Below are 19,241 nucleotides of genomic sequence, written 5' to 3' on the forward strand. Positions count from 1 at the left end.
CATACACCTCAATCAACATCCAATTATCCCTGCCGCTTGGTACAGACAAGTCGAATGTCCGGGTGGGTGATCCACTCATCCGGATTCACCGAGTAGTTGCTGTTTGCGTCCTGTGGCCTGAGCTTCACCTGCCACTCCTTGACAATGGACGCAACTATGCTCCGGAGCATGCGGTCCGCAACGAATTTTCCCATGCATTGGCGCGGCCCAAATCCATATCGCCACATGTTATATCGCGTCTGGGCTGGCTTGAGACCCAGGAACCGCGACGGCATGTATTCCGAGCTCTTGTCGCCCCAGAAGGGATTGCGTATGTTCAGCCCATACGTGTCAACAATGACCATCGTCTATCAACCGTCAGCTTCTGTACAACACATATGTGATGCTGGATACTTACCCGCGCGGGTATGATCCACTCGCCAATTTTCCGGTCCGACGGAGGCGCTTGAGGAATCGAGAAGGCTGTAACATGACGTTAATTCAGGATTCCAGAATATACTTTCGCTATACACGTACGTGCGACAGGCCGTAGGCGAGACGATTCGTTGATGCAGGCCGCAAGAAATGTATCGCCTCTAGCAATGTATGCGTCCCATCGAGAATCATCCCCTTCACCCTCTCTCTCAACCTCCTCGAAAAGCCTGGCTTGATCTTCGGGCGACGACGCGAGATAGATGAAGTTCCATGAGATCGCGCCCGTTGTGACGTCTAGGTTTGCGAAAAGTGACTCGTCCAGGGTTTGTAGCAACTGTCAAGGTTAGGTACAGGGCCAAATAAGCCATGCACTTGTCCTTACCTGTGTCTGAGAAACCTTGCCCGCTTGGCAGTCTTCCCAAAGCTTGACCATGGGAGTCACTGCTCCCCTATCCTTGGCCTTCTTGTAGATGGATTCGTTGAAGCTCAGCCACTCCCACTGGAACTCGTCTAGAAGTCTGTTTGCCGTAGTGGGAAGGAACTTGGAAATCGAGAACCGGGCCATGCCGCCTTTGATAACAAAGGTGAAGAGCTTCTGACGCACTGGCACAATCTTCCTGAGCCATCGAATATCTTCTGCGTCAAGGTCGCCATACAACACGGTGGCTACAACGAGAAAAGGATAGAAGCTGATGTCCTTGGCCGGATCGAATACGCCGTTGCGAAAATCTCCGCTATTGCGCAGTTGCTCAACGAACTTTCGGGTTTGCTCTCGGATGACGGCTGCTTCGTTCGATATGGCCATATGCGTGAATGGAACTTCCATTTGGGAGCGCAGGCTCTGCCATGACTTGCCGCTAAGCAGACCCACACATTGACCAAGGATCTTGCTCATCAGGTACCCGGAATCATTGTTGACGGCTTTGTAATGCTGATCAGAGTCTTTGAAGAGCTCCTTCAGATGATTGGGGTTCGAGACAACACTGAATGCACTTATCAGTAAATTACACATGTGGGTGGAAGAGGGAAACTTACACCTCGGACACTGATCCGGACCAGATTCTGTAAGTAGATCCATGCGACTTATGCCATTCTTCGGCGTTTTCGCGACCCTGTAGGAACTTTGCAACGTCTCCGTTGCCATTCGGCCATATGTAGGGCAGGGATGGCAAACTCTTCTTGCCATGCTCGTCTTTAATCGGATTCGCCCAGTGTAGATACCACTATGTTTTGTAAGTTTCTTTCTTGCACAGCTTTGTAGATAATTTCTACGTACGTTGCAAACAACTGAAAGCACCTTTACGATTGTTTCGCTAAGGAAAGCACGGGCTCTGAGTAGAGCGATGGTAACTAAGGTGGTGACGCTGAGTCCTAAAGCTAGATGCTTTGGATCCAGCGTACTGGTGCCGCCTACGATATCGTGGACTAACATTTAGAGTTCGAAGTTAATAAAACGCAAGATAAAGTTCGAGAACAAAGTTTGGGGACATGGGCTTTCGATGGCTACAAAAGCATCATAGTCATGGATTTGAGACTAGCGAATGATAAAGCTCAGCATCAGTACCAATCCTGGAAAGACGATTACTCACAGCCTTCATCGGCACCCGAGTGCTCGAGTGTTGCAGGGGTTTGGCGAGGTGCGCTGCTACATCTCGCCCACTCCTCTTGCCAAAACAAGCGTGTGAGCATAATGACCTCTGAGAAGAGATCGCGGTAGATGTGGGAAGCCCATTTTGCTATCGTGTTTTTCTAAGGGATATACAGCATTCTCTGGGACATTTCACAAGTATTATGAACCATTTCATACCTCAACTTGTGCAAGGTCACGCTGCCACTAGTGACACTGTTTTGGTCGGAAGCCGAATGGAGCATTATGTCATGTCATAAAAGCATCTACACAACAAGAACAGGGTTATGAATCAACAATCATCCCACAAGATGGATTCTACGGACAAGACATTCCCCGCTGTCAAGGAAGGCAACATTCCCTACGATGGAAAGCCGATCCTCTATGTCGTCAAAGGTACACAGCAATTCGAAGAGTTCCATACGATCACTATGCTAATCGCATCGCGTAGCCACCAAAACGTCTTACATAAACTACATGAAAGTGTTGATGTTAGCCGAGGAGCTTGGTATCGATTACGACATCTCAGTCGTGGTAACCAAAGACGAATGGTACCATAGTGTGCATCCCGAGCGCTACGTCCCCACAATCCGCGACCAAGACGCAGAAACAAAGCAAGACCTTTATGTTTTCGAGAGCACAGCCTGTTTGCAGTACCTAGCGGATACGTACGACAAAGAAGGTCTATGGCATGGAAAGACGCAGTACGAAAAAGGAAACATCTTATCATGGCTCGCGTACCAAACAGCCGGGCTCGGGTGCGCATATTCACCCTCCCTTGTCCACATTGTGCAGCTAACGGGGCAAATTCCAGAGCGACATCAAAGTACTGGCTGTACTTCTACGCCGTCCACGACGAGAAATTGCCAAAGGCTATCGATAAGTATGTGTCTAGCCTCCCCCTTCCCCAATCTGGAACCCGATTTTCCCGATTCTAACCAGACCGACTCACTAGGCTGTACGCCAATGTCCTGAAGCAATGGGACATTATGGAAAAGCGCCTATCCGAACCAGGGCAGACATACGTTGCGCTAAAGGATCGCCCTACCGTGGCTGACTTGGCTTACCTGCCTTTTGCCATGCCGTACATGTTCGAGTTCATGCAGGTCAAGATTGAAGATTGGCCCCGGATCAAGGCGTGGTCGGATCGCATGTTGAGCCGTCCGGCTGTTCGCAAGATCCTGGAGTTTGCGCCGACGATTGGGAATTAGAGTGTTTGTCTTTATGCGACATGAGTGATGTGGGAATACGATTGATTTCTATATACGCTATCCCAGAATCTTTTGTCTGTGTTTGTGATACGCGGTACGTTCTCGCTGTGGAGAAAAAAGCTACTGTGACTTCGCGATGGTGGTCTGGATTTGTGGAAGTGACAGGGTCGGCTTTCGATGATCATTGTCGGAAGCCGATGATGCCACGCCCCACACTCCCGACCACCTTACCAAGCAACACCAACCTTGCATTGCCACTAGTACTACTATCCGTATACTATACATTCCTATTCCGGTGCTGTCATGCTTCTGGGCCCCATCTATGTCGTCGTTCGTTACTGTTTCTTTTCTTTCTGATCCCCCACAGCTTTTCTCCTTGTCGACTTACAACACGTTCTTTACCCCGCGACCGATCATGGAGCCAAAATTTCTGAGCGCAGTGCTTTGGTCGTATCCTGTTGCGTTTCTATTGGTGTCGCTTGTCGCCAATGGTCATGATGCCTTGTACAAGACGGATGTGCCTAGCGACAAAAGTTTCAATCGCCGGCGCATAGCGCGGACGGACAAGTCTTTACTTTTACTTCATTGTATTTTGGCTGTTCTGCTTGTGAGTATAGAACTGAAACTGAAAACCGTCCTCCGCTAACATGAATGTTTGAACAGGCTGTTAATACGGGTCTTGCAGCATACGGCTCCTTGAAACACGTTCCTGGTCCACTCTTTAGTGGCGAGGCATATTTGGTAAGACAACCCACCCCTGCAAAGCCTAAAAATCGCTAACAGTTTCTTTCTAGGGCGGAATCATCTCGATATTGTTGATCGTCTGCAGTTCACTCCTTCCAGATCCGGACCTACCCTACTCGCCAAACCGTCCCAATTTCCAGACATGGCTTCTCAGCATCGCATACGAGGCAGGCATCCTATTCATATGCTTTATCAGCGCCAGGAACGCGCCGGATATACACCACAACGCCTTCTCAATTGCATGCGAGGCACTGGGAGCCGCGAGAATTGTGGTTCTGGGCGTAATGGCAATACTCTTCGTCTTTAGCAGACGTGTAGTCGACGAGTCCAATTCCGATAGCGAGACAGAGTCTCTGCTCAGTCCAGAACAAAGCGTTCACTATGGTTCGACACCAGCGGCCGCTCCACAAGGGTCCAAGGATGCGCAAACCGTATCCGCTTTTGACTACCTGGCCGGATTCCGTGATCTCATTCCATATCTCTGGTAAGCTCTTCTTCCACCCAGACCGAGACGTCAGCGCGGACTGACATGAAAGAGGCCTTCTGACGACCATATCCTACAAGCATGGGCCGTGTTCTGTTTTGGACTGCTGATCGCTCAGCGAGCCATCAACATCATGGTGCCGCATCAGCTTGGTATCTTAGTAGAGCATCTGGGCAAAGGCCAACTGCCACTCAAGGATATCATGTTGTACGTCGTGTACCGCAGTTTGCAAGGCCAGCAAGGTGTCCTCGGTTCGCTTCGAGCCATACTCTGGATTCCCATCAGCCAATCGGCCTATCGCCGGCTTACCGTAGCCGCATTCGAGCACGTCATGAAACTCTCGCTAGACTTTCATTTGAGCAAGCGCGTTGGTGAAGTCATCAGCGCACTGAGCAAAGGCAGCGCAATCAACACTTTCTTGGACGGCCTTGTGTTTCAGCTGTTTCCTATGGTGTTCGATCTCGCTATTGCGGCTGTGTACTTCTTCGTGTTCTTGGACGCTTTCTACGCAATCATCGTTGTTGCTGTCATGTGGTTCTACCTCTTCATCACCATCTACATGGCCAAGTACCGTGGCCGAGCAAGACGCGAAGCTGCGACACGGGATCGTGAGATGGATGCCGCCAAGTAAGTCCACCGCATCCCTTTTCCCAATATCGTCCGCACTGACATCCTGCACAGAACCGATGCTATCATGTCGTACGAGACCGTGCACCACAACAGTGCCTTGCCGCTCGAGCTTTCCAAATTCCAACGCCTAGTGAAATACTTCCAGGAAGCAGAGTACTCTGTGTTTTTCTCCTTGAATGCACTAAACGCCGTACAAAATTTCATTTTCGTCGTCGGCGTTCTCCTCACATGTCTTCTCGCAGCGTTTCAGATCTCCGAGGGCATATACAAGGTCGCCATGTTTGTTACGATCTTAACGTACTTGGCTCAACTACAGGCACCGTTGAACTTCTTCGGAAGCTTCTATACTCAAGTGCAAAACAACATGGTAGATGCCGAGCGCATGCTTGCTCTGGTAAGTAGTTTTGACTTCATGGTCCACGCGAACGATACAAAAGCTAACACCTACGTGTTGCAGTACAAGATCACACCTCAGGTCCAGAACAGCCCGCACGCAAAGCCCATGAACACATGCTCGGGCAGAATAACCTTGAACGACGTCGAATTCGCCTACGATAAGCGGAAACCCACATTATCAAATGTCAGCTTCGAAGTCCAGCCCGGCACCACAACAGCCATCGTCGGCGAAAGCGGGAGTGGAAAATCGACTATCCTCAAGCTCCTCTTCCGCTTCTACGAGGTCGATGGAGGAAGCGTCCAGATCGATGGCATCGACGTGCGCGACATCACCATGGCAACACTGCGTACACACTTCAGCGTCGTGCCGCAAGACACAATTCTCTTCAACGAGACCATCCTCTACAACGTCAAGTATTCGAACCCCAGCGCATCTTTCGAAGACGTCCAGGCCGCCTGCAAAGTCGCCAGTATCCACGAGAAGATTATCAGTTTCCCCGATGGTTACAACAGCAATGTTGGCGAAAGGGGTCTCCGACTCTCTGGCGGCGAAAAGCAGCGTATTGCTATCGCGCGTGCGGTTCTCAAGCATCCGCAGATTATGCTGCTGGATGAGGCGACGGCTTCGCTGGACTCGCAGACTGAGCGTTTGATCCAGGATTCGTTGAAAACTGCTTGTAAAGGGAGGACTACTATTGCTATCGCGTAAGTCTTTGTCTAAAGCGCTTTTTCTTTTGGTGTACTAAATTACTAACATGGGTTTTAGACATCGCTTGTCGACTATTACCGATGCGGACCAGATCATCGTTATGCACCAGGGCCATATTGTTGAGAGAGGGACGCATGAGCAGTTGTTGGCGGTTGGTGGGAGGTACAAGTCAATGTGGGAGAAGCAGACGAAGGCTGTCTCGGCTTGAAGGCGGGCCCATCTGGATCGCGTTTGGGATTTCTTTACATTTCTTCTTTGTTTCGAACCAGTGTCTATTGTTTTACCGTAAAGATGTAATGGTGGCTCTTTGGAGGTCTGGTACCATTGTCGGTCATGTGTAATTGTTCAAGTTTCAAGTTTGAAGCGGTCTCCTTTACTATTTATTGCGCGATGATGAACCACGCTCGTACCCAGAGTGAATTGTGAGAGGGTGCTGCCGGTTCATGTGTATATATGAGGTGGAAACGTATCACAATCGAAGCGCCTATTTGTGTCTTCGCTACCGCACTTTTATACATATCAAAATCACCTACGCTACCCAAATTTTTACGAAATAATTGCGCCGTAACTGCGTCAATATTTATGACTTATATCACTGTCCTCCAACACTGTCGCCGTTAGGCCCTTACCTCCTTGATGTGCCTATGGTACCCAAGCGTCTTACGAAAAAGCCATACGCCTACGACTAAAGCTCCCTCTCAATGGTCGGAAGCATTGAACAGCTCTAATGGAGGGCTGAGAAAGCCGCACGATCTGCAATATTATGCAACTCGGAACGATGTTCTCCACAAGAAGTGTCACGAGCAATGCACGTTGAGAACTGACTTAAGCGCAAAGGTCGGAAGCCGACCTCAAAAAGGTCTAGCCCTACTAAGCGGACTCAGCAGCTTCCCAATGGAAGGCGTCGCTTCCCCTTTCTTCATTCAAGGTTATTCCCTCGAGTGGACTATCTCCAACTTGTCTCCGGAAAGTTTCCGCCAAAGTCTCCGGTGGGGCTGTCGAATCTCGAACTCTGCGACTTCTACTGCGACACGAATCTTCTATACCCTCTTGTATTTGCCGTTGCTCTACTTCTCCAGCCATATCAGCGCTTTTTTCCCTTCGGTTTCACCGCTATTAATCACACCATGTTGTCAATCCCAACGCCCTCGTGGTTGAGGGCCGAGAACCAAGCTACCAGATCGGAAACCCTGTCATGGGCCGTCACGACAATGGCGTGTATGGCCATGTACATTGATACATTCCAGTCAACGATGGTCAATTTCGGGCTTTCCGCCATCATGGAGTCGCTCGACATGACACCCTTCGACGTCAACTGGGTGTTAATTGGCTACAACCTCGCTTTCGCCACCATTCTCCCTATATCTGGTGCCATTGTCGACAAGTACGGACTGCGCTTTGGTTTCCTTTTCGGAACTGGGTTTTTGACCTGGGCGAGTGCGCTATGTGCTGCAACGCCGAACCGATACGGGCTCATTGTTGGGCGGGTGTTTTGTGGCATAGGTGCTGCAATGAGCGTGAGTTGTGTCATGATGTTGAGAGAAGGCTAGAGAGAAGCTAACATACTGTTTGCGATACTTTAGACGGCTACTGGACCTCCCATCATCACTCATCTGTTCGTTGATGAGAAAAAGCGTACGAAAGGACTGTCGCTGCTCATTATGTGTGGACCTCTAGGCATGATTTCCGGCATGATTCTTGGTGCACTCCTCGTCGGTCAGTCGCAATAGCTTCAGCGGTACCAAAAACATTTCTAACTTTCTTGCATAGAATCACCAGCAGGATGGCGTGCACTATTCTGGCTAGTTCTAGCTATGAACGGTTTTCTCTGCATTGTTGGCTTTTTCGTCGTCCCCATGTTCCCCAAGCCTGCCGCCGACCCGACGAAGAAGTTCGACATAGTTGGCCTCGGTTTGATCATCACGGGCCTTCCAATGCTCATCTATGGCATTGATGATGGTGGAAATCGTGGCTGGACCAGTCCCGAAATTCTCGTCACCATCATTTTGGGGGCGCTGCTCGTGATAAGTTTCCCTGTTTATGAGCATCGCATCGACAATCCCATTCTTCCGAAACCTTTCATTTATGATCGCAACATGATGCTCATGCTGTTGACCTTTGTCATATTTGGGGGTGGCTTTGCTACTTGGCTCCTGCTGGTCACGCAAGTCTATTTGAACTGCCTTCACCTATCAGTGATTCGTTCAGCACTCTATCTCTTGGTGAGTTTCGGGCACTTATTTGTTTCGAATGGAGGAGTACCAGACTCTAACAGTGTTGCAGCCAGCAGCAGTTGCATCAACTGTTTCCGGGGCGTTGGGGAATTTCCTCGCCTCTCGCACCTCAGTCCGAGTGCAAATCGGCGGTGCATACATGTGGACAGCTGGATTCCTAGTCCCCTGGGGCCTACTGCAGCTAGATGCCCATCGGGCTTACATTATCTGTTTTGCCCTGCTTTACCTCTTCGGAAATGCACCTGCAGTGGTACGCGCGCAGGAGCGTACTCTTGCTACCATACCCGAGGCGCAGCATGGTCAAGCCACAGCTATGTTGATGGTTGCCTACCAGACCGGTAGCGCAGTTTTACTTGCCTTGGCCAATGCTACTGCGAAGAGTTACACTAAAGATGCAACTGTAGTAAGTTCCTTGATGAATGGTTATCGAGCCAGCTTTTGGTTGCTACTTGGAATCACTGGAGCCGCGGGCCTCGCCTTTGTTGTCTTTTTCCGAACTCCCAAGAATAAGGATATCGGCTCGGATGTTAGTGTTGAAAGCGTAGCAATCGAGAAGGTCTGAGAGAGCATGGATAGACGATTGATGCGAAACCTGTTGATAGTCAAAGTAGAAGAGCAGGCCGACACAGCCTTTCGCAGGTAACATCAAGTGCACGCATCCGCTTGCAGAGAACGTTGAGAGTCTCTGGATCCAAATGAGACTGGGAAGTCCGGTATGGGATGATCAAAAACTTACATTTGTGTGCAATCTGCCATACACATCATTTTTTATCTTAGCTTTAATAATTCGTGGGCGTTCCATGTTCACTCCAATTCATTTAGTCATTACGGAAGATTGCATTCATCACCCGCGGATGCCTCTAGGACCTTCCAAGACTTTTACACAGAACGTCTATACGTAACGCGTCTTCGATATTACTTTCTGCGTCTTCTTTGTGGTTGGCAGACTTGCCAACAATCAACTTAATCAATCCGCGCTTCAAAAGTTAGCTTGATTGATGTTTTTTAAAGAGCTTGCTTGAGTTAAGTTAATTGATGGCATTTTAGGCGTTGATTGATTGCAGATTACTTGCAGATTAATTAGATTGTGTACTGTAAGGCTGCCAATCAAGTGAGAGGTATTGAAGGAACATTCACTCTTCTTAACATGAGGTGGCTGAGAGAACGAAGTTTAGGTGGTCACTTTTGGCGCTTAGTAAGCCAACTACAGCACTAGAGAAGTATTGCATGATCACTAGCCTAGCATTAAATAGATTTATTGAAAACCTTACTAAGTTGCTAATAATATAGCTCTGTGTTATTTAGGGAACAACCTGGTTAATCAAGTCAATCAATCTTCACTCTGTTGCTTGGATTGCTTGCAGTTTTCAATGAGAGCAGCTTGGCTTGATTGAATTGCAATATTGCAATCAAGACAAGCAATTCGGTCAAGCAAGATTGATTGTTGGCAGCTCTGGTGGTTGGGAATATTTTCGCTGGTACAATGCTCGTCATGACCATCAACAACAAAATCGAGCGGCTCTCCCATCTTCCAACTCGCTATCCTCACTACAACTATGTGACGAGAAGTTGTAGATGTGCGAAAGATACTTCTAATTCCAATCTTTACATTCCGTAATCAACACTTCTTTTTTATCTGGATGATTGCGCGAGGATCGATCACAACCCTAATTCCATCTATATACCGGCTTTCAACCTCCTCATGCCCCGGTTTAACACGGATGTCGTAATGTGTCAACAGATAAGCCAATACGACCTTTTCCAAAGCAGAGAAGAAGATGCGGCCCGGACAAGCTCGGCCACCGAACGAAAAGTTGATCTCAGCGTTGCTAGTGGAGACAAGCTGATGCCGAAACTCTTGTCCAGGCTGCTGGCGCATGCGATAAAAACGATAGCCGTCAAACTTATGCGGTTCGGGATAGAATTCGGGTGACATGTTGACGCGATCTGCGCTAACGGCGCATAGTGTACCACACGGAATGCGGGGACCCACTGAGAGTTGCATTCCGTTCGGATTGACAACCTTCCTCATAATAGCCACTATTATCTTTAGTAAGTCTAGAAAGATGCCGGTCAAACCATTGGTAAACTTACTCATGGACGGGGGGTTCAAGCGATGTACCTCTTTCATGAAGCTGTCCATCTTCTTCATGTTGAAGAGGGCGGCCTTACTTAGTCCTTTCGTCGTCTGCATCACCTCCTCATACTCTTCCCACAGTGGGGTCTGGTACTCGGAGTATTTTGCAATATTGAAAAGTGAGTGACTAAGACCTCCGGAGATGTTCATGACCGATTCGAGAATGATCGTGATTTCGTCTCGAGCAAGCTTCTTTGCGGAGGGATTCGGGTACTCTGGAATCATCCAGTCTAGGAGCTCACCACCATCTGAGCTGATGGCAGCTGTTCGTCTAGACTTGGAGTCTCTTCCTGTCGCGAGGTAACGATCTAGATGCTCTTGTACGACTGGTAGCATTAGATCCTCCATGCGGTCGCGCGCCTTCACAAGATTTCGAATACGTGGAATGCGTGACTCAAAGAAGAATCGAACAATAGCAGGTACTGGCCTCAAGCTACCGACTGCACTACTAAGACTCTGGACGTAGTCTGTCATGGCGGCGAACCATTTCGGTTCACGGCTCAGCTCTTTCCCGAGGAATGGCCGGGAGCTCATGATTGCCGCAAGTCGGAAGGTAGCAGGCCAGATCTGATCCACAGTTACCCAATCGTCGCAATTTCCGAAGACTGTTTCGAAGGCGTAAGGCACATCAGCCTCGAAAGATCTGATCACCACGTCGAGGTTGTTGGACATGGCTCTGATCCCCGCTTTGAGCTCTACGTTCTCCTCGCCCTGGTACGTGTACTTTCCCAGAAGGATATCAGCCGTATGAGCTGCGAAGCTTGCAGAGGTCGATGAATAGAGCTCTTTCATTGCCTTTGGTGGAAAGAACACATGCGGCATGGTCGGTAAAGCTATTTGATAGACACCCTCCGGGTACTGTTTCGCAGTTAGTGCATCACATTCGTGCTTAATCGAGAAGATGTGACTGACTGTTTCATCACCATCCCGAACAGCCTTCTCGAAGCTGGCATCGTCTGGCTTACCCATTACGGGTACTCCCCGCACAAGCACCAGGGCCGGTTTCTGGAAATATTGCCATAGCAGCAGTACAACTGAACCGCTGACGGAGATAATGAGCACGATCCATGATGGAGACAAGAGGATGGACAATGTTTCATTGGGCATTTTCGCAAAAGATCCTAACCAAACATCCCTCAATCGTTACTAAGTAACTTTATATCTGATTAGACAAAACTACGTGTGAAGATGTTGCGATGCCAGCGTCGGTGGCCGAGCGCAAAGCTTAGCGCATCCCCAACACAACAGCGGTCTAACCGGAAAGCGACGATCCCCAAACCTCACTAGTCATAGTAACGATAAAATCAGGAATTTAAAACAAAAGACTAACAAGAATTCAAGTCGCTACAAAGATAGTTCCGATGGAGACACAACGCGCACACCTTCTTACAGCGCTGAGGGATCTCCGCACCCTGACCAGCAAAGTCAAAGAGTACTTGGAGGAAACGGCGGAAACCCAGCCCGAACTCGACGATCGCGAATACGAACTGCTCCGCAATGAGTTCCTCGAAAGCGCAAACAATGCGATACTCAGTCTCTCTCACCCCCTCGAATACTGGGCCAACATCCGTGGCGAATGTGCCGACGTTGCCGTATTCCGCTGCGCATGCGAACTAGAACTCTTTCAACGCATCCCGCTCGATGGTTCCAAATCCAGCACCTTGCTTGCCAGTGAGGCTGGCGTAGAGTCTTCGGTATTGACACGCGTAATGCGCCTTCTTCAAGCAAGAGGTTGTTTCCAAGAAGTATCCGAAGGCGACTTCGCCCACACGCGCTTCTCCGCATTCGTGCGAGAGCATCCTCACTTTGCATCCTTTACCCGTACGAGCCTCGAGGTTTTTGGTGCATCTGCAACAAGCCTGGCCGATGCGCTGCTGGCTGCTCCGGGAGACAACGGGGCGAAGACCAGCGCGTTCGAGATCAGATTTGGCGAGGGATGTTATTCTTTTTGGGAGAGACAGCCTAAGAAATTGGCACGATTCCAACATGGACTTCATGAGCCGTTGTTGCTCGGTGAGATCTTGAACGCATACGATTGGGATGGGGTCAAGGGAACGGTGGTGGATGTCGGAGGCGGAGAGGGGCAAGTCGCCAAGTGCTTGGCTGAGGTAAGTCGCGTGGCTTGTCTCACAATGAGATGTTCGCTAACACTTTCTCCGTATAGCGCTTTGAGCACTTGAAATTTTTAGTGCAAGACGTGTTTGTCAAGGAAAGTGTCGTTGCGCAGGTCGCTAGTGCTGGGCTGGCCGACAGGTTGCAATTCGAAGTCCATGACTACTTTACCCCCCAGAAAGCCCTGAAAGAGGGTGCATTCTTTCTCAAACACTGCCTGCACAATAACGGCGATGCGGATTGTGTGCGCATTCTGAAAGCAATCGTACCAGCTCTTGAGCATAGCGGACCAGGAACGCGCCTTATCATCGCCGAAAATGTGCTTCCGGAGTGGGACGATACTAGGCTTCCGAAACAGCAAAGGGTTGATCTGTTGCAAGATGATATCAGCATGCTACAGCTATTCAATGCAAAAAAGAGAACAAAAGAAGATTACCAGGAGCTTCTGGTTCAAGCGGATCCACGGCTGCAGATTGTGGGAGTTCATAGGCCGCCAAGAGGGCAATTGTGCTGCTTAGACGTTCGGATGTCTATGAATTCAGGGAGCGTTACGCCATAAGAGTAGTGCTCAATATATCACATTTACCTGTTTGCACATCTTTATCGATTGCTATTCTCACCATATCAAGTTGGACACGAATGTCGCCCTAAAATAATTCTACAATAATTTTGTGTAAAGACCATCTCGAAATCTTGGCATAAAGATAAGCATTTGTTTCTTCAGATGACGCAGCTTCTAGACCCATCTAGCGGTTCAGCTCGGAATTACTCATCTAGTGATTCTCTTCAGCCGACCACGGACATCTCTTCTCGGACACCGAGATTGTATATTAAGAGATGAACATTCGACGCTACACAGTTCAGCAAAAGAGGAAAGTCCTATCATCATGTATGTCCAAGAGTTCCAAACGACTAAACTATTCATAACTAATCCAATCTAGGCACCTTAGGCTGCAGCACGAGGAGATCGATCGATGGATCAATGATGACATCCGGCCTCTACCTCCCTCGCGACGGCAGTGGACGGCATGGACGTACATCGCTTTCTGGCTAGCATGGCACGTTTCCTTGACCAATTTTACCATGGGCTCCTCCATGGTAGCTCTAGGTCTGTCAGTATGGCAGGTCATGCTAGCCATCATCATCGGACGCCTCATAATCGCAGCCGTAGCCGTCGCAGTAGGCTTCATCGGGGCAGAATGGCACATTGGATTTCCAGTCTATTCGCGCGCGCTGTGGGGAATGCGCGGATCCTACATTCCCATGGTCCAGCGCATCATGTGCGGGATTGTGGGAATCGCCGTGCAGTCCTATCTGGGCGGCATTTGCATCACTGCAATGCTCAGCGCCGTGTTTCCCTCATTTCATCGCATGCAAAACACGCTGCCGCTTTCTGCGAAAATCACCACGCAACAGCTCGTCGGATGGGTTGTTTTCAATCTCCTCTCGGTGCCGTTTCTCTGTGCACGGCTGGAGCGAAAGAGAATTGTACGCGTGTTTGTAGCGCTGAACATTTATTCGTTCTTCACGCTTTTGGCGATCATGATCTGGGCTGTCACTCGCGCGGGTGGTGGCGGACCGCTGTTGTCGCAGGGTCCACTCCCGAACAGTGACGTTGGATGGGGCATCCTCAAGGCCATCACGACTGTCATCGGATCCATTGCAGTGGGACTGATGAGCCAACCGGACTTTACGCGTTTTGCCCGCACACCAGGAGCCCAGGTTACGGGGCAATGGACGTCGATCTTGCTGTTTGGTACGCTTATGCCGCTTTTTGGGTGCATCACTGCATCTGCGACCCAGGCTATTTACGGACAGCCGATCTGGAATCCGACAGAGATAGCCCTACGATGGCTGATGGACGACTACTCGGCAAAAACGCGTGCTGCCAGCTTCTTCGTTGGGTTTGGTCTGATGGCCTGTCAGTTAGTGGTCAATACTTTCGAAAACGGATTCAGCACTGGAATGGACCTTGCCGCTCTTGCGCCCAGATATCTCAACATTCGACGCGGAGCCCTTCTCGCATTGGCGGTGGCCTGTGGCGCGTGTCCGTGGCAGCTCCTGACAAGTGCATCCGTCTTTTTGAATGTCGTTTCTTCATACACCATCATCATTGGTCCAATCCTAGGAATTCAGATCTGCGACTATTTTGTTCTGCGACGTCGTCGCCTCCAGTTATCTGCACTCTACAACGCCGACCCACAGGCGCCATATTGGTACACGCACGGCTTCAATTGGCGAGCCATCTTCGCGTGGGTGGTGACTTGGGCACCTCAATTGCCGGGTTTCATCAACGCCATCAACCCAAGCATTCGTGTAACGTTTGGGGCGGCGAAGCTCTTTGATCTGTCATTCTTGTTCGGCGGTGCGACTGGATTTCTGATCTATCTCGCCGTCAACCTTGCATTTCCGCCTTCAAACCTAGGACAGATTGATGAGGCTGATGTGTTCAACATATTCACTGAGCAAGAAGCCCAGACACATGGTATGAAAGCTGGTATGCGAAGCAAAGTCACGGAAGTACCCTAGCTAGTCCTTGCTTTACCTTGTGCCTGCCTCGAGAAATAAAGACATTAACATGGTTGGCAAGCGAGCGGCGCAGGCAAGCGAGCGGCGCACCCCACTAACTTTCTGCGCCTATTTAAGCGTACACTAGAGCTACGTTAAGAGATAATATATATAAATTTATATAGTAGATTAAGTAGTATCTTAAGTATCTTTCTTGCATGTACGTAAGTTGTAGCTAGTCTCTCTGCACCTTGTGCAGCGTGCTAAAGCCTAGCAGCTAAGGCCTAATTGCGCTTCTTCTTGACGCTCTTTACAAGAAATCTGCTACTTAACCTCGCGTTAAGCGAGTATATTCTGCCTCTTTCCCTTTGTTAAGGTCCCTCGCTTTTGTATACGCTTTTTCTTACGTTGTTTACGCGCTAACGCTGCCTTATTAGCTTGCTTAAAGTTAGTAATCTAATCGCGCATTAGCTTAGCTAAGAGTATTATAACCTTAGCCTCTTTCTTAAGCTAATTAATTGCTTTAATAATAGAGGTAAGCAATAAGCTCTTGTGCTACTAAACGCGATTACGTATTAACGTTAATTAAGCCTTAAGCTCTTGTACGTTGCTTAGCGTACAAGCCTTCTAGAGAGCCTCTAGTAGAGTAGCTAGAGTAGGCGTATAGAGCTGCACGTCTAGCTTTAATAGAACAACGTCTAGCTAGAGAGAAATAAGGCCTGCACCTTAAAAAGCTAAGTAGATATTAGCTAACGTAAAGAATTAATTAAAGGCTGCCTTAAAGGCTAGCAGAAACTTAAGCTTAGTAACATAGTTAATATAGTAGCAGATTAGCGCCTTAATCTTGTAACTATACACGCGCTTTAATAGTAAGAAGCAGCTAACGTTAAGAGGCTATAGTAAGTAGAATAAGTAAGGCGGTATATAGAGTATATAGATATTATTCTTCTTACAAAGCTCTTAAAACTTAAGAGAGTAGTAGCTCTTATAGCTATTAAGAATAAGTAGGTAATACGCACTAATAATATAAGTCTTTATATAAGCGTTAAAGTGCTTTAGCTACTCTACTTCTAGCTTATTATTTATCTAGCTATTATTACTAACTACAATTACCTAGTTACGTAGAATATTCTCCTTTTTATACTAGATAGACAGGTAATACTAGCTAGTAAAGACAAGAAATAGTAGAACTAACTAGCTAGCAGTGTTAATTACAGTAATTACTATTACCTACTTGCAATTATCTAGCTAGATAGCTTTTAGCCTACGTCTCTTCTCTAATACTATTATAATAAGCTAAGTTATAATCTTATCTATTATAAAGCTAGCCTTATTAAAGTTGTAGACGTCTTTATTATAGATGCTATACTTAGCCTTTATCTACTCTACTAGATTAAACTAGCTCTTAATTAGCATAGAATTCTTATATAGAGCTCTCTACCTATTATACACTTAGTTAAAACATATTATAAGACTGTCTATACGCTTAACAAAGTTAGCTAGCTACTTCTATCTAACTTAGCCTACGCCGCGCGTAGCGAGTAGCTTATTAGCTATATTACGTATAGCTGCGTATATAGGCGAAAATCTACGTTAATCTAGATTAAGTATATAGCTAATAATTACCTGCTCTTCTAGCTAGGTAAGCTTTCTTAAGTTAGGCTAGCAATCGCGTTAAGCAAGCGTGCTAGCGCGTCGGCGGCGGAGCGTTGTTTTAGCTACGCTGTACATTACAGCAGCAGCACAGTTACCTCTAAGTTATTCAGCATTAATAGATAAGATAGCAAGTTGAACATCTACTTTATTTAAAGCTAATAGAGTAGCGCTGCGTTAAGGCATTATACGTTGTGATGGGAGAGGTAATCAAAGTTGGTGGGGTGCGCCGCTCGCTTGCTAACTATGTTATACGGAGTTTGTAAATCTAGAATATTTAATCATAATTTCAAATCGTCTTCCTACAGAAACACTAGCCATACATAAACAGGCGATTAATGGAAGGACGGTCAAGCTCTGAGATGTACGCATGAAGGAGACATCCTTCGCGTGTCCTTACAACATGATAACATCTACGCTTCTGGAAAAGAGAAATCGCAGTCACCACTTACCTAATAGTGCACGATTCGCATTGGCAGGTAGATGGCAATATGTCGCCCGCCGTCTGACGAATTCACAGATTCAACGACCACTCATGCTGTGTGTCAAAAGTGATGTTCATCAACCCCAAGTCGCCTATTGGCTACACATTTGCGCGTCGGCTACCGACCTGCCCAAGCTCCCCATCACCAAGATCCAGATCTCGCGCTAGCCAGGGGTCTTGGGACCGCGAAACGCGGGTTCTTTCGAACGCCGTCATATCAACGGCTATTATACTTGCCTGTGCGATTACGAACTCTTGAGGCTGACTTCTTCTTTTCGTGCCTTTCAAATATCTCCATTTCGTTTCAGTCCCCCACCCTCAAACAGACAGAGACAAGACAACTACCACAATGGCGAGTGTATTGACTTCCCTCAACACTCAACTCGAGGATGTGCTTCACACTCTCAAGTCCGATCCTGTGAGCCAGGAGTTACAGAAGGGTCTGCATGACCATGCGAAGGGTGCGCTGCCGGATCCAGAGCTGAAAAGCCTGGCCAATAAATCCATCGACCTGCTGCATCAGATTGAACAGATGCTTGAGCCCGGGTACTTGGTACTTGCAGACCACTTTTTGGGTATGTAAACACCATGTTGTTCTTCCAAATTGCACCGCATCTACCCCGCATTCATGGCTGCAAAGGCGAGCGAGGAATGCGACGTTTTTTTCTTATTTTCCCTTTCCCTGATAGTCCCTTGCGTTACGGCGATGACTGACCAATCCACCCCAGGCTACGTTCACGCCAAATGTCTCGTCGCAGCAGTGGATCTGAGCATTGCCGACACGCTCGAGAAATCCGGACCAATGGATATCGACTCGCTCGCCAGTGCCTGCTCGGCCCGTGGCGACCGTCTCGCGCAGGTGCTGCGTGTGCTGATCAGCAACGGCATCTTCGCGTACAACAAAACGACTAAGAAATACACAAACAATGCCACGTCCAAATTGCTCCTGTCGGACCACTGGACGCAATGGCATCGCTGGGCTACCTTGTACGGAAATCAATTCTACGACATGGCGCGCGGCATCCCGTCGTCGCTGCGCAAAGATGCCAACCGCTCCGCTGCGCAGATCAACTATGATACAGATCTCAACATGTTTGAGTATTTTCGCGGTCAGGGATGGGTGCCGCAGCTGCATGCGACACTTGGTGCAGGTGCTGCAGCCCAGGCGCCTGGCATCCTGGCAGACTATCCTTGGAACGACTTCGACGGCGAAACCATCATGGATATTGGTGGCGGTGGCGGCGGCTTCATCGCAATGCTGTTGCGCGCACACAAGTCTCTCAAGGGCGGCATATTCGATTTGCCCCACGTCATCGAGTATGCGAAACCGCTGTTTCACTCCCAGGGCGGCCAGTTTGCCGACGTCGGCGCGCAGATCCCAGCAGAAAATCTAATCGGTGGGGATTTCTTCGAGAGTATTCCCCCTTCCAAGGTCTACACGATCAAATGGACGCTGCATGACTGGCGCGATGATGATGCTAGGCGCATTTTGCGCAACATCGAGAAGGCGATTGTGCCGGGGGAGCACAGCAAATTGATCATCTTGGAGGAGATCTTGGATACCACGAGGAGCGCGAGGCTATCGAGATATGGTGATATGAACATGATGATCGCAGCAAATGGCGTCGAAAGGACGAGGGATGAGTGGCAAGCGTTGGCGGACAGTGCGGGCTGGGTTATTACCAAGACTTACCCACTTAGAAACGCCTGGCATTGTGCGTTTGATCTGGTGCCCAAGAGTTGGCAGAGATAAGTATCGAGAACAGGCTGTACGAATGGGAAAGAATACATGCGACCGTTATCGCCATCTCAGTGACTCGTTTAACATGTGAAGGGGCCAGTGGTGATCCAATCCCCAGGATAGTCGTCTTGACATGACCCAAGACTCTCATTTCCTT

The 19,241-nt window shown here is 48.6% G+C and overlaps 8 protein-coding genes across 8 annotated transcripts; 6 read left to right on the top strand and 2 right to left on the bottom strand.

Annotated features, from left to right (window-relative positions):
- Positions 1-23: 23 nt before the first annotated feature.
- Positions 24-1,846, bottom strand: J4E86_004285 (uncharacterized protein; the record flags this gene model as incomplete). The annotated part of the gene is made up of 6 exons (XM_051444828.1): positions 24-347; positions 398-462; positions 517-748; positions 797-1,397; positions 1,450-1,637; positions 1,691-1,846. The coding sequence occupies 6 exons, from the start codon at positions 1,844-1,846 to the stop codon at positions 24-26; spliced, it is 1,566 nt and encodes a 521-aa protein (XP_051304453.1).
- A 506-nt stretch (positions 1,847-2,352) lies between these two features.
- On the top strand, positions 2,353-3,252 carry J4E86_004286 (uncharacterized protein; the record flags this gene model as incomplete). The annotated part of the gene is made up of 4 exons (XM_051444829.1): positions 2,353-2,437; positions 2,493-2,799; positions 2,856-2,924; positions 2,997-3,252. The coding sequence occupies 4 exons, from the start codon at positions 2,353-2,355 to the stop codon at positions 3,250-3,252; spliced, it is 717 nt and encodes a 238-aa protein (XP_051304454.1).
- Positions 3,253-4,280: 1,028 nt separating this feature from the next.
- Positions 4,281-6,423, top strand: J4E86_004287 (uncharacterized protein; the record flags this gene model as incomplete). The annotated part of the gene is made up of 5 exons (XM_051444830.1): positions 4,281-4,480; positions 4,535-5,107; positions 5,162-5,504; positions 5,568-6,211; positions 6,273-6,423. The coding sequence occupies 5 exons, from the start codon at positions 4,281-4,283 to the stop codon at positions 6,421-6,423; spliced, it is 1,911 nt and encodes a 636-aa protein (XP_051304455.1).
- A 1,045-nt stretch (positions 6,424-7,468) lies between these two features.
- On the top strand, positions 7,469-7,945 carry J4E86_004288 (uncharacterized protein; the record flags this gene model as incomplete). The annotated part of the gene is made up of 2 exons (XM_051444831.1): positions 7,469-7,732; positions 7,799-7,945. 2 exons carry the CDS (start codon positions 7,469-7,471, stop codon positions 7,943-7,945), a joined length of 411 nt encoding a protein of 136 aa, XP_051304456.1.
- Positions 7,946-10,067: 2,122 nt separating this feature from the next.
- On the bottom strand, positions 10,068-11,693 carry J4E86_004289 (uncharacterized protein; the record flags this gene model as incomplete). Its single annotated transcript, XM_051444832.1, has 1 exon — positions 10,068-11,693. The coding sequence occupies one exon, from the start codon at positions 11,691-11,693 to the stop codon at positions 10,068-10,070; it is 1,626 nt and encodes a 541-aa protein (XP_051304457.1).
- A 254-nt stretch (positions 11,694-11,947) lies between these two features.
- J4E86_004290 (uncharacterized protein) lies at positions 11,948-13,216 on the top strand (the record flags this gene model as incomplete). Its single annotated transcript, XM_051444833.1, has 3 exons — positions 11,948-12,694; positions 12,751-13,062; positions 13,127-13,216. 3 exons carry the CDS (start codon positions 11,948-11,950, stop codon positions 13,214-13,216), a joined length of 1,149 nt encoding a protein of 382 aa, XP_051304458.1.
- Positions 13,217-13,781: 565 nt separating this feature from the next.
- J4E86_004291 (uncharacterized protein) lies at positions 13,782-15,227 on the top strand (the record flags this gene model as incomplete). The annotated part of the gene is made up of 1 exon (XM_051444834.1): positions 13,782-15,227. The coding sequence occupies one exon, from the start codon at positions 13,782-13,784 to the stop codon at positions 15,225-15,227; it is 1,446 nt and encodes a 481-aa protein (XP_051304459.1).
- A 2,465-nt stretch (positions 15,228-17,692) lies between these two features.
- J4E86_004292 (uncharacterized protein) lies at positions 17,693-19,096 on the top strand (the record flags this gene model as incomplete). Its single annotated transcript, XM_051444835.1, has 2 exons — positions 17,693-17,918; positions 18,072-19,096. The coding sequence occupies 2 exons, from the start codon at positions 17,693-17,695 to the stop codon at positions 19,094-19,096; spliced, it is 1,251 nt and encodes a 416-aa protein (XP_051304460.1).
- Positions 19,097-19,241: the final 145 nt, after the last annotated feature.

The sequence above is a fragment of the Alternaria arbusti genome, assembly GCF_024043155.1.
Source record: "Alternaria arbusti strain BMP 1465 chromosome Unknown scaffold_4, whole genome shotgun sequence".
Taxonomy (NCBI): Eukaryota; Fungi; Ascomycota; class Dothideomycetes; order Pleosporales; family Pleosporaceae; genus Alternaria; species Alternaria arbusti.